Source organism: Grampus griseus, assembly GCF_964374135.1.
Source record: "Grampus griseus genome assembly, chromosome: 20".
NCBI classification, from domain to species: domain Eukaryota; kingdom Metazoa; phylum Chordata; class Mammalia; order Artiodactyla; family Delphinidae; genus Grampus; species Grampus griseus.
Genome location: NC_139014.1, coordinates 16,306,232 through 16,320,224, shown reverse-complemented (window position 1 = coordinate 16,320,224; position 13,993 = coordinate 16,306,232). Strand labels below are relative to the sequence as shown.

General features: G+C 55.8%; 1 protein-coding gene across 1 annotated transcript in view; it reads left to right on the top strand.

Moving 5' to 3' along the window:
- The first annotated feature begins 310 nt into the window (after positions 1-310).
- The window catches only part of CRHR1 (corticotropin releasing hormone receptor 1), a 50,541-nt gene continuing 36,858 nt past the window's right edge, over positions 311-13,993 (top strand). The window contains exon 1 of the mRNA XM_082678280.1: positions 311-414. Within this exon, the coding sequence (XP_082534406.1) occupies positions 382-414 (33 nt within the window). The 5' untranslated portion in view covers positions 311-381. The remainder of the gene's footprint in view (positions 415-13,993) is intronic.

Sequence of the window (13,993 nt, the reverse complement as noted above, 5' to 3'; positions counted from 1 at the left end):
CAGAGGGGCGAGGCGCGGAGGAGGGACCGGAGGGGAGGGGAGAGGAGCGGAGGGGAGGGGACGCCCAGGCGAAGGGGCGGGGAGCCGAGGCGACTAGCGGCGCGGACCGCGGGGGAGGCGGCGGGGGCTAGACGGGCTCCCGGCGGGGGAGAGGCAGCTGCGGGCCGGGCTGAGTCAGAAAGCGGCGGCCGGACTCGCCCGGGAAGGGGAGAGCGAGAGCCCGGCGGGCCGGGGAGCGCGGAGCCGGGCGCCTCAGCCACCCGCGGCGACACAGGAGGCTGGCCGCCCACCCACGCAGCCCGAGCCCTCACCCGCCGGCCGGCCCCTCTGGGATGTCCGAGGGACCCAGGCATCCAGGACGGTGACCGAGCGAGCCCGAGGATGGGACGGCGCCTGCAGCTCCGGCTCGTCAAGGTAAGAGCGAGCCGGTCAGCCCTCGAGCACTGCGGGCCCGCAGCTCCGGGCGCGCAGAGCTAGGTGGGCTATGGGTGTGATGCGGATGACTAGATGTCACTGAGCAGAACTGTGCCCAGGTCCGGGGTCGGCCGGGGTTTGAGGAGCAGCCCAACTCCCTGCCTCTGGACCTTTGGAGCCGGCATTGGGCGGGGGGAGGAGGGGGACGACACTGGCGAAAAAAGAAATCTTTGTGGCGAAGCTGCCGGGAGGTGGGCGTGGGGTGGGGGGGTGTCAGCCCCCCCCGGGTAACCAGCTCAGTGAGGGGAATCGCTCTAGGCTGTGGGAACCGACGCAGGGTTCCCCCTCCCACCCTCCCGGGTAGACTGGGGTCCCGAGACAGGAGGCCCGGCAGAGGGGTTCCCCATCCGCCCCAGCACCGTCTCATCAGGTCCCCCACTCCGCACGCCTCCGCCCTGTTCCTGGGAGCTCCTTCCTGCCCCTGCAAGTCTGGGGAGATAAATGTCCCCGGTGCCTGCGAGCCCTGAATCAATATCGCAATCTCCGGGGTGCAGACCGAGCATCCGGCGGTAGTTACCGTTCCTCCGCCGCCGCCGGCTCGCCCGCAGGAGCACGACGCTGGCTCTCCGAGCCTTTGCACTAGCGGGTCGGTCCCCGCGCCTGCTCGCTCCTGCCCGGGCTCTGGCGACGCGATTCCTGCGTCCGGAGTTAAGGAAAGTCGTCAGACCGCACGTCCACAGTCTGTCCGCTGAAGTTCTGGGGCGGCGGGGTCTGCCCCGGGGCCCGGGGAAGGGCTGGGGCGTCGACACCCGGGCCCGCCGCTAGTGACAGCTGCCACTTCCTGGTGCCGGGCGATTCCCAAAGCGGTTCGGCTTGCGGGGTGTAGGCAAGGAGGCGGCAGCGGAGGGAGGGGTGGGTGGGCCTCGGCGCCGCCGCGGGGGACGCCAGCGCGGCTCTTGCCTGACCCTCCGCAGGGTCAGTGGGGACCGCCAGAGCACAGACACCAGCTTGACTGGATTCAGCACTTTTACAAGCTATTAACTTCAAAAGAACTGAATGGATTGGGGGGAGGGGTGCGGATTGACTGAATTTCATTTTTCCATCAGTTATTAAACCAACTATACGTATATCAGCACACAAAGTGGTTTGAGTTAAACCACCAAGATTTAAAAATGCAACAGCTGCCGGCTCATCAGTTGAGACATTACTAGTTACCGAGGCTTTCTCCATTCTCTCCCTCCCTCTCCCGAATATATATAAGTTGGTTTTTAAAAATGACTAAGGGTTGGTCTGGTTGAACCCATAGCCCCTCCCCCACTCCTAAACTGAGGACTGGGGGTGAACCCAGAGATTATTTTCTGGGTGATGAAGGAGACCCGGGGAGGGAGAGAGGAGGAGAGACATCCAGAGAACTTGACTAGATGGCACTGAGCGGGTATATTTTCCAAAAGGCTAGAGTGTAGCAAACCTGGGTCTAAATTCACAAATCAGTTAGACCAAATTCAGCGTTTTAAATGGACTCAAAGGATTGAACTGTAGGTTTTTGTTTTTGTTTTTGAGTTTACGTGGTAATAGGTAAATGTTCTTTCTCTGGCCTTTCTTAGAATCATGTGCAAGTTTCTGCTTAGAATTATGATGCTCGTCTAAAAGGAAAAACAGTTGTGTTGTTTTTCTGTTGCTGTGTGTGTGTGTTTCCTGCTAGGTGGTGAGATGTGTGCCCTTTCTGTCTGGCGTAATGAACTCAGTAGGTGCTCAGTAAACGCATACTGAATGAGTGAGAGGCAGTGAATGAATGCGCAGCCAATGCGGTTTCAATTAAATGGTTGCTTTTTCCTTTATTCACGTGGCATATACAGCTTGTTGGGTAGTGTTCTACCTGCCTTGCAAATATTAAGTCATTTAGTCCTCATAACCGTCCTGGGAAGTAGGAATTATTACTGAGGCACAGAGAGGCTAAGGAACTTGTTCCTCACTGATCCAGCCAGTGAGTGGTGGAGCCAGAATTCAGAGTCAGGTACTGTGGCTCGAAGGCTTTGCTTTGGTAGCTTTTATCAGAAAATCTTTGAAGCCACTAAAATCTCACCCTAGACTTCTGCCAGATGAGAGAGAGCGCAGGCGGTTTTGTTGGTATCAAAGTCTGAATCTAGGTGGGGTTCATCCAAAATCCGGTGCTGTCCTCAACAACTCAGCCAGGGTTGGCAAGGATCCACTCTGGGGCCCTTACCACGGGCCTCACACTGTACTGGTTACAGAGAACTGGGGGAGAGTGTGTGTGAATGTGTATGAGTGAGAATGTGTGTGTGCATGGGAGGGTGGTTGCATATGTCAGTGAGGGAGAAATGATGTGCGTGTGAGTGTGCGTGGATGCCAAGGAGACAGGTGAAATATTGTCTCTGCCCCCACGGGAGGGCCAGGGACCGACCACCTCCGAGTCACCTACCCACCAGCCACAGCTCCTCGCGGGGAGACCCAAGTGTGGCTCAGAGTGGTGGGTTTGGCTGAGTGTGAAGAGTGGAGAAGGCAAGTCCTGGTGGGCGACTAAAGGAAAGTGAGTTCTGCGAAGAGAGAGCTGGTTTTATTGCTTTTGTCATAAAAGCAATCTAGCAGTATTACACAAAGTTTGAAAACCAGAGGGGGAAATTATTACAGTCTCACCCTCCTAACACAGCTATTGTTGCCATTTAAAAAATAATCCCTGGGCTTCCCTGGTGGCGCAGTGGTTGAGAGTCCGCCTGCCGATGCAGGGGACACGGGTTCGTGCCCCGGTCTGGGAGGATCCCACATGCCGCGGAGCGGCTGGGCCCGTGAGCCATGGCCGCTGAGCCTGCGCGTCCGGAGCCTGTGTTTTGCCACGGGAGAGGCCACAACAGTGAGAGGCCTGCGTACCTCAAAAAAAAAAAAAAAAAAATCCCTGCAGGCCTTTTTTTCAAGTGCATGTTTGGGCACAGCTGTGGCCACTGGGCCCCCTCACTTACTGTCACAACCCAAGTCTGTCCCATGTTATTCCGGAGCCTCCAGAAGGAGATCGTCAACATCTGCATATTCCCTGTGAGGGGATGCTCTTCTGCCACGTCTATATCTGTGCCCATTTGGGCCATTTCCAAATTGCTTCTTTGACAAATAATATGGAGCCGGGTTCTGAGAGGAGCATGGGCAGGAGGGAAAACAAGGGCAAACAAGTGAGCCATGGGGTGTGGGGACTATTGGCATGGCCACAGCCCAGGGGCAAAGTAGGAGAGGGGTACTGACAGCCAGGCCAAGCCGTCAGGATTTGATATGTCCAGCTCTGGGGAGGGGCATGACTTGGGTCCGTCCAGTTCTTAAGGAGGGCATAGATTTGTGGAAAAGCAGGACACTGACCAAGGGCCGCTGAGGACAAGCTCAAGTGGAAAATCCATTTCTCACCCTCTCTAACATTTGCATCCTCGGAGAGCATCAGTGGTGTTCAGCTGCACAGAAAAAGGAGTTTGGAGGGTCGAAGGTGCCCTTGGCAACACCCCAAGTGCCCGTGGTGCTTACAAGCCCATGGGCCTGAGCCCTGGACATGATGTGACCTAGACGGAAGGGGTTAGGTATAGGGCTGATCATTTTAGAAGCTATTGGGTTGGAAAGACCATCAACCTGGGAGTTGGCAAACCTGACATCAGTCACAGCTATGCCTCTAATTAGCTGTGTGACTTCAGGTAGGTTACCCTCCCTCTCCGAGCTACCGTTTCTCCGTAAACAGGGGTATTTGACTAGATTGTCTTTTACCTTTCACGTCTCTGTGCAAGATCTGTTTCCAGAAACACTCCTTAGGGCCACGACCTCATATGAGAAGAGTGGGGTGCAGCAGATTCAATTCCCAGCTCTGCCCCTTCCCAGCTGCAGGACCTCAAAACTCGGACCCAAGTACCATCTCTGAGCTTGAGTGTTCCCAGCTATGAAATGGAGGCAATACCTAACTCGAAAGGTTGAGGTAAGGGTGAAATGAGTTAATATACACACAAAGTGCCTGGAACAGCACCTGGCACAGAGTTTGCTTTCAGAAAAAGTTGCAAGGTGCCTGCTCTTCAGAGAAAATGAGATAATGCAGGAAAAAACAACTACAGGAAAAGCTCTTGGACGTTCAACAGGTAGCGTTTTTGCATCTTTCACCCGTCATAGAACTGGGCCTAATAATCAACTGCACGTAATAAGCGTTTCACAAATGTTAGTTGGCTGGCTGGCTGGTGTTACCATCGCTGCTTCCTTCAGTTTAGTATTGCATGATCAGAGTGGACCCGTTGCTGTTCCCAGGAGGTGCAGGTGTCCTGTCCAAACAGACTGAGAGATGCCAAAACCATCCTGGCAGAAAAGCCACCTCTGATGCAGAAAAGACTGGAACTGCCCCCCTTAGGCCCACTATGGTTATGTTAAAAAGAAAAGAAAAGAAAGCAACAAAGAGCCAATGTAGCACCTGGTGATTTGGAGAATCCATTGAGGGTGGGGCCTTGTCTGGTCTGGAGGAGGGCAGGCTGTCAGCAGGTGACCTGGGGCCTTTCTTGTTTCCTCCTCTGTGAAAGGAGAGGGTGGGGTGATCTCTCCCAGCTCTGACTCTACCTAACCATTCATGGCATCAACAGAAGGAAGAGTGAGCCCATTTTGGAGCTAAGGCCAAGTCTTAGCTGCAGTTTTATATTCAATGAATGAATTTGTTAATTACAAATGACTCCTGTCTACTTAGATCCTCGGGGGCGCCTGTCAGCAGAGTCCCTTGAAAGTAACATCATCAAGTCCTTTTTAAATGCTTGTCTTCCGACTTGTCGCTCTCGGCCAGCCAGCCCTCACTTCACCCAACGTGGCAATCAGCATCTTCTTGTGTGGGTGGGAACATCAGGTGAAGCAGATGTGAGCTTGAAACCTGACTCTGCTATGAAGCTAGGTTATCACTTGGAACCTCGGTTTCTTCATCTGTTTAAAAAAAAAGAGGAAAAATAGTATCTACTTTATGGGATAATCATAATGACTTCATGAGATGTCAGGTGTGAAATTAAGCACAACTGCACATTGTCCGGCACACAGTAAGTGCTTAATAACTATTAACAATAGTAGTCACTTAATAAATCTTTACTGAATTTTATCAATTCGAGGAAGAACAGCAAAAGGAGGAGGGGTGAGGGAAAGGGAGGTGGAGGAAGGAGTACTTAGCAATGTAGAATCTCCTCCTGCCCCAGGGTCCTTTTCTTAGACCCTGGGGAGAAGGGATGGGGCCGCCTGCCATCAGCCAAGCTCAAAGGGCAAAGGACAGAGGTGCCTGCTGTTGGCCCTCTGAACATCTCTGACATGTGAAAACATTTGGCATTAGAAGTAGAGACATGGGGACTTCCCTGGTGGCGCAGTGGATAAGAAGGCACCTTCCAATGCAGGGGACACAGGTTCGATCCCTGGTCCGGGAAGTTCCCACATGCCACGGAGCGACTAAGCCCATGCACCACAACTACCGAGCCTACGCTCTAGAGCCCGCAAGCCACAACTACTGAGCCCGCATGCCACAACTACTGAAACCCGCACGCCTAGAGCCCGTGCTCCGCAACAAGAGAAGCCTGTGCACCACAACAAAGAGTAGCCCCTGCTTACCACATACAACTAGAGAAAGCAGGCACGCAGCAACGAAGACCCAATGCAGCCAAAAATAAATAAAATTAAATCTTTAAAAAAAAAAAGTAGGGCTTCCCTGGTGGCACAGTGGTTGAGAGTCCACCTGCTGATGCACGGGATGCGGGTTCGTGCCCTGGTCCGGGAAGATCCCACATGCCGCGGAGCGGCTGGGCCCATGTCCACTGAGCCTGCGTGTCCGGAGCCTGTGCTCCGCAACGGGAGAGGCCACAACAGTGAGAGGCCCGCGTACCGCAAAAAAAAAAAAAAAAAAGTATAGACATGTAAGGAGGATAATACAAAATGATTAAGTCACTGACGCAAACAATTATTTTAAAACAACTAACTAGATTCCATTAAGCAACAGATTATTAACCATTTCTTTTCAGAGTAATTGGTGTCAACTTCAACAAAACTGAGAAGCTAGAAGGCAGGAGGGGAGGAAGGGAAGGAGGAAGATTTGGGGAATACGGACATGCACTTCCTTTTCTGTGAAATGGGTGTGTTTAGATGCAGTTCTGGGAGATGGTTCCCATGTACACAGAACCCCCGACTCAGTGCTTTAGCCGAATGTGTTTTTTGGCAACTCTCCACCCAGGAGGCATGAATCCATTTCAGGGACAGATGAAGGTGTTTGTGGGTGCTCTTTCTTCCCTATAAACTCAAGCAATATCACAGTCCCTCCCCTGGCCCCGCTGGTCCCCAGGGAGCAGCCCCAGTGAGGTGCTTAGAGATGAGGTTTGTGGGGTGCACACCTGCCCCCCCTTCACCTGTCAATCTGTTCCCATCCTCCAGCCAATCTGGCCGGGAGCCAGGATGCCTAGGTCAAAGCCCAGGACAGAAACTGGCCAGACTGGTCCAGCTGCTTCTGTGCCTGAAGAAGCAGGGAGACGGGGGTTTGTTCTAGGCTGACCCACTGCAATTTGGAGCCCACCCATAGCGAGTTTTAAGAGGTAGTGAGGCTACCCGGAGGCACAGTGGGAGACTTAGTTGAACCTTTCAGCGCTGGGAGGTCAGGCCTTTGGGACAGTGTATTGCTCGGTACCCCTGGCAGGAGCATGGAGCCGTAGAGCTGGAGGGGAGGCTGCCCAGGGTGATGGGCTAGGGCAAGCGATGGCTGCGACATTTCCATTTACAGCAGGGTTTCCCCTGCTTTCATCCGTGTCTCCCCAGCCTCCTTGGCAGGATGTGTGAAGGGCTCCGTGATTTCCAGAGATACCAGCTGTTCCTGGAGCAGCCCCGCCACTGTGCAGACAGAGCTGGGTGGGTTAGGGAGGGACGGCCAGGGATGAGGGGCTGGGCTGTGTAGGCTGGAGACGGAAACCAGGCCCAGGAGGGCTTTGGCTACCCTGGGGAAGGGTCGAGGGAAAGCCCCGGGCTGTCTAAGGGGCAGAAGGCCCCCCTGCACTGAGGGCCCCGACCCCACAGTCAGAAGCAAAGGCCCAGCTAGGTGCCCATGGGCCTGCTCAGGCTAGATGATTTTATTATTATATAAAATATGGACATGCAGAAAGACAGAAAGAAACCAAAGGTGATGCAGAGACGGAGACCACTGGCTAAAGTTGGCATGAGAGAGAGAGATGAGGACAGAAGGGCCTGGAGGAAAGTGAAGGGAGGAGGGTGGAAGGGAGGGAGAAAGATGTGATAGCAAGAGAAAGACCTGCGTGTCTTTTTTGGCTGTTCTTGTTTAGTACTTTCCCTTTAGCAGCTAAGTGAACGTGTGCCTCTGGTACTGAGGCCAGAGATGGCCTTTACTGGAAACGCCCCGCTCCATTTCTTTTTTTTTTTTTTTTAAGAGTTTCTTTCTTTCTTTGTTTTTTTGTCTGCGTTGGGTCTTGGTTGCTGCTTTCTCTAGTTGCGGCGAGAGGGGGCTACCCTCCGTTGTGGTGCGCGGGCTTCTCATCGCAGTGGCTTCTCTTGTTGCGGAGCACGGGCTCTAGGCGCACGAGCTTCAGTAGTTGCAGCACATGGACTCAGTATGTGTGGCTCACGGGCTCTAGAGCGCAGGCTCAGTAGTTGTGGCACACGGGCTTAGTTTCTCCGCGGCATGTGGGATCTTCCCAGACCAGGGCTCGAACCCGTGTCCCCTGCATTGGCAGGTGGATTCTTAACCACCGCGCCACCAGGGAAGTCCCATTCCCCCTCTCCATTTCTTACAAGAATTCCCCCCACTCTCCCTAATCTGTTGCCAGGAGCCTTCCTCAGCCATCAGGGTCAGCAGAGCCCCAGAGAGCAGGGATGCTCTGAGGCGTGCCTTGTGGAGGCTGCGGATGCCTGCCCACGGGAAGGAGCTCCCCCCAACCCCACACCCTCCAGTGACCCCAGGTCTGGGCTCTCCGAACCCAGTCAGAAGGAACAAAGCCTGTTGCCTTTGAGGATCTACCTGGCCCCCAGTGTGCAGTCTGTCTCTTTCTTTCTTACACACACACACGCACACACGCTGGGATCCTCAGGGAGTCATCTGCAGTGTTTCTAATAGCATCCCCCCAACTGCTACCTACTCAGAGGCTGCTGCACAGTTAGACCGATGAGACAGGTGGGCAGCGCCCTCCTGCCCGGGCCAGGGCTGGAGGATTGACTCCCAGAGTAGCAGCTGGGCCCCCGGGGCCCTGGGGTCAGTAGTGGGGGTGGATGGCAGGTTGGACAGCCTCCGTGACCACGCCCCAGGCCGCACATGCCTGGCTGGGAGCCCGAGAGGCTGGGCCTTGGAGGGAGGCCTGTGTCCTGGGCTTGGTCTGAGCCGCTGCCTGTCCGCCTCCTCCTGCCCTTTCCCTCCACTTCGCCCAGCTTCTCTGGCTCTTCACCGAGCGGCCTCTGTGCCCACGCCCACACACGCGACCCCATGGAGTTTTTCTCTCCTACTCTAGGGGTGAAAAAACCAGATGTTCCCCGCATCTCTCCATCGGCTCTTCTGGCCCTCTGCCCCAGCCCTCCTTCCTACCTCCACAGAATACTCATTTCTGCCCGCCGCCTGCCTTTGGCCGTAGTATTCCTCCTTCTAGGGCTTCTGTCCCCCCAGTCTCTCTACATCAATCCTGTCTAATAGGCCCACCAAATTCTCCCTGACCCACCACTACCCTCTCCTCCAGGAAGCCCTCCAGTCTAAGTCCATCTCTCCCTGGTCGTTCCTTTGCTTGCCCTCCTCCCCATCATGTGACCCTCTGGCTCACGGTGGAGCCTGGGCTCTCCAACAACAGGGGACCCTGCAGCTCTTTGGTCTGTCCCCCTACAGGATGCTCAAAACATTTACCAGCCAGACCCCGCATGGACCTCTGGTCACTCTCACCTAACCCAAGCCCTTGTCCCACCATAGATTCTGAGCTCTGCCGGGTCAGGAGGATTCCCTTAAAAATGAAAGCAAAAACAAGACTGTGTCCCGAGCGCCTAACCCAGTACTCCAAGCTCTGAAGGCACACGATAGATGCTGAATTTGATGGAAGGCATTTCCCCGCTGAACATTTATCTGTGTGTGTGGAGGTGCTATGGCGACAGGAGACATGGAAATGACAAGCTAGACAGATAGATTCCCCCCGGCTCTGCAAGTGGATTTATGACGCAATGGCTTATCGAGTGCTACGCTGTTGGCGCCATTTAGTAACATTTAGCGATTCCAGCCCTGCCCCACGTTCCATCCCTGGTTCCCGTAGCATTGGAGGCATTTGTCCACACGTAAAAGCAAGGGCAGGGCTTCCCTGGTGGCGCAGTGGTTGAGAGTCCGCCCGCTGTTGCAGGGGACGCGGGTTTGTGCCCCGGTCTGGGAAGATCCCACATGACGCGGAGCGGCTGGGCCCGTGAGCCATGGCCGCTGAGCCTGCGCGTCCGGAGCCTGTTGCTCCGCAACGGGAGAGGCCACAGCAGTGAGAGGCCCGCGTACCGCAAAAAACAAAAAACACAAACCCCAAAAAAACAAGGGCAGCATTTTGCTTCATGAGGGGTTCGGGCAGGGCTGGTAGGAGACATTGCCAGAAGCAGGTTTGGAGCTGGGCTGAGGACAGAGATGCAAGAACTTTCTCAGAACCTGGGGTCCCCAGAGAGCAGGTCCAGGGCACTTTAGTCCCCAGGCAGGGGCTGGGGAGGAGGCTTGGTGGCAGCCTGGGCCTCCCTCCCCGCCGCTGTCCCGGTTCTGCTGGTTACAAGGCAGGAATAGCCAGACAAGGCAGAGGTGGGCAGAGGACGCTGGGGGAAGGGAATGAGCCCATTCTTTTTTTGTTTGTTTGTTTGTTTGTTTTTTTGCGGTACGCGGGCCTCTCACTGTTGTGGCCTCTCCCGTTGCGGAGCACAGGCTCCGGCCGTGCAGGCTCAGCGGCCATGGCTCATGGGTCCAGCCGCTCCGCGGCATGTGGGATCTTCCCGGACCGGGGCACGAACCCGCGTCCCCTGCATCGGCAGGCGGACTCTCAACCACTGCGCCACCAGGGAAGCCCCAGGAATGAGCCCATTCTTGGCTCCCTCCGTGGGATCTTGTCTCTCAGTCTGCATCCCTACCCTCTAGCTCCCTAAGGGTGGGTGTGGGACAGACTTTGGTGTCTTTCTCTCCAGATTGCTGGGCCCCAGTGACCTCACAGTGAACATCACTGCCAGGCTGTGAAACTCCGGGCCCATGCAGTGGCACATGTACATCCCTGAGAAGCAGAGCATCCCTGGGGGAGGAGAACTGTGCCTAGAGCCGAGGAAGCAGGAGGCCTGGGATTGGGGCCGGCTCCGCCACTTCCTGGCTGGGTGACCTTGGGCAAGTCACACAACCTCTCTGGGCTTGGTCTTCCTCTGGACCATGATGGAGAATAAAGGAGGAAATGCCTGTGTGCTGAGGGGCCTGTCCCCCCTGAAGCTCAATGAGTGGGACCTGCTGCTTTCCCTGGTGAGGTCCCTCCCCCAGCCTCCACTCTGTCCCCCATCCCCCCGACTCCTCCCCTTGCCACTGAGCCCAACTAGTACTCAAGACCCTCTTCCTCCATGGGGCCTTCCCTGATGAGCCGGCCATCGTGTGCTCTCCTCCAGCCAAAGCAGGGCTTCTCACACTAGCTGTAGGGAAGGCCCACGTGGGTCTTTCCAGTCCATGTGGTCCTGTTGTGCATGACGACCATGCAGCCTGCATCCCGTGACTCTTCTGGAGCGCTGGACAACATCTGAAGTGGTCTAGACCCTGTTCAGTGAGATCACAGCCAAGACAACTTCGTATCGGCGTTTCCAGATGCTCACTCTCAGTAATGAACAGTCTGCAGTCCCGCACAGTCCCCACCACCCTTTCAGCAGCGCCGATCTAAACCCCTCCTTTGGGGCCAGGATTCATAGCCCAGAGTCTCTGGTTCACTTTTCAAGGGAGTCTGGCTGCCGGCCAGCCCTGTACCTGGGCGCCTCCTGCTGTAAGACTCGGTGCTGTAGCAGCTGGGCTGGGCTGCCGGAAGCAGGAAGAACCCCTGTCCAGGAGGGTGGAAACCTTCGGTTTATTCTGGGTGGGCCCCTTCCCCCGCTTCGTTCTCACGCATCAACCCGCACATTATCACCCACCGAGGTCGGGGCAGGGGTTGGGGAGACACATGACAGTCACAGAGCTCTGGTGAGACACGGGAAGCCCTTCCCCTGTGGTGGGCTCATCCCAAGGCTCACGGGACTCAGCCCCACGCTGGTTCTAGCCCTCGTCCCTGGACTCACCCAAGATGAGGGAGCACGACTTCTCCAGGGTCGGCTCTGCCTTCTGCCTCCGAGGAGCTGGCCCAGGGGGCACACCGGGCAAGCCCTGGTTCACGGCTCCAGGAAAAGGCTGCGTACGTGCCCTCCCTATGCTGCTTGATCCCCAGCGTTGGCTGTACCCACAGGTGGCCACCTTCCTGCTTCGTCTGCATCTCCTGTGCACACCCTCCAGGAGGAGGCCTGGGGGCTCCAGGACAGCAGTGAGGGGAAGGACCTCCCATCTCCCCACCTGGCCAGGAGGGGTCATTCCCAGCAGTCTCCTGCCTTTGGGCTGAGGCTAGGAGGTGGGAGAATGCCGGGTCCAAGGCCACAGGGTGAGATCAGGGCCTCTTCCTGTCCTGCAGGCTCCTCCCTCGTGTCCTCTCATTCTTTCCAGCATTCTCCTTCCCATCACCATCTTCCTTCCACACTCCCAGCTCCCATGATGGGCAGGCAAGTGAGCGTTTTCAGAGCTCGGAAGGAGCTGCAAAACCCTCCACCCCAGGGTTTCCGCTGCTCAGCGCCGTTGACATTTGGGACCAGGTAGTTCCTTGCTGTGGGGCTGCCCGTGCATCTGAGGTTGCATCTGAGTGTCCCGGGTCTCTAGCCACAAAATGCCAGTAGCTCCTCCTAGCTGTGGCAACCAAAACTGTCTCCAGATGGTGCCTCGTGTCCCGTGGGGGACAAAATTGCCCCCACTTGAGAACTACTGGGCTAGTGCAGTTCCCCTCAATTCTGGTGACCCTTCAGAATCACTTGGAGAACATTCAAAAAACGGAGAGGCTCCCAAGTTTCCCCTCAGGCCTGCCGAGCCCAGCTCTCTGAGGTGAAGCCTGAGAAACAGAATTTGTGTCTCTAGGCTGCCAGGCATTGTCTGAAACTTCTGATTGTGGCTAATTCACTTCTTTCACAGACAAAGAAACAGGCAGGGCCATTGCCCCGCTTATGGTTGATTAGACAGCTATTCCTAGTCTCTGCCCTGAACCTCCCTGCTCGCTGGGGTTGGGTGGTCCAGCAGCCCCCTCTAAAGCACCCTCATGGCCTTGGAAGGCAGTCACTTGTCCAGGAAAAGCAGCCTCAAAACCTTTCGCAGTTTTCTAACAGAAATTAATTTCCAGCCGTCAGATCGTTTCACTCTACCCCCCCCCCCGACCCTCTTCACATCCCTTTTAAAACGCAGCTTCTTAAAGGACGTCACTTTGCTGCTGACACTGAAATCTCCCTCACTTTACACTTGTCAGAGAGCTGACTGAGCGAGAGCACAGCTGATAGTGGCACCTGCGTGGCTGGCGTCTCCGTGCTGTCCCCAACCTCGGCTCTGTCTCTCCGAGTAGCAGATGCCTCTCCTACCCCCTCAGGGACCGGTTCCCAGTGTCTGGGAGAAGCTCACAGCTCATGGCTGAGCAGTTCCCAGGGTCAGGGGCTGGATCAGAGCCCCGGTCGGGCTCCATTCCCTTGCGAGAACCAAACTCCACCCTTCCTGAGCCCCCAACTGACAGGGCCCCACTGGTGTCTACCCCCCAGTTCCCACTGCCAGCTTTCGGGGATCCAGGCTGTGGCCCGGAGCTAGAGGTCAAGAGGCAAAGTAACCTGTCCCTCCTCCTTTGGAGGATCCATGCAGTGGTGGGGCCTAAGAAGGGAGGCCGGACAGGCAGGGAAACAGGCTGACCTGCCCAGGGGTACAGCCCCAGGATCGGAGCATCTGTATGGTGGGTAGATAGTAAAGGCTCCACTTCTTGGGGTTGAGAAGGATTAAATGAGAAAAATCACAGGGTCTGGCCCTGTGCAAGTCTTCAGTCAAAGCTGGAATTTAGAAGAAGAAAGGAAGGAAGGAAGAAGAGAGGGAGGGAAGAAGGGAGGAAGGAAAAAGAAAGCAAGGGAAGGGAAAGGAAGGGGAGGAGGAAGAAAAAATGGAGGCTAGGGAAGACTGAGACCGGCGGAGAGCTTAAGACCAGGAGAGAGAGGAAGATGTGTAGGAGGGACACCGGGAGGCCGAGAAGGCACGAGCTATGAGAAAATGTTAATGAGTGAATTGAGAGCGAATCATATCAAGAGGAAGAGAGGAAGAATGTGTGAGCAGCAGAAAAGGAGGCTAGACCAGGATGGGAGGTCAGCGGTGCTCCAGGGCACTGCCCGCCCCCCACCTCCCTTCCCCGCTCTCAGCAAATCTGCATCAGTGACAGTGATGCAAACTTTACTTTCGCAGGTGTCTGCTGGCTCCTGGGAATGGAGTGGTGGTGGAAAGTGGGTGTGCACACCCTGGGTGGAGAGGCAAACCAGTCAGGGGGCGCTT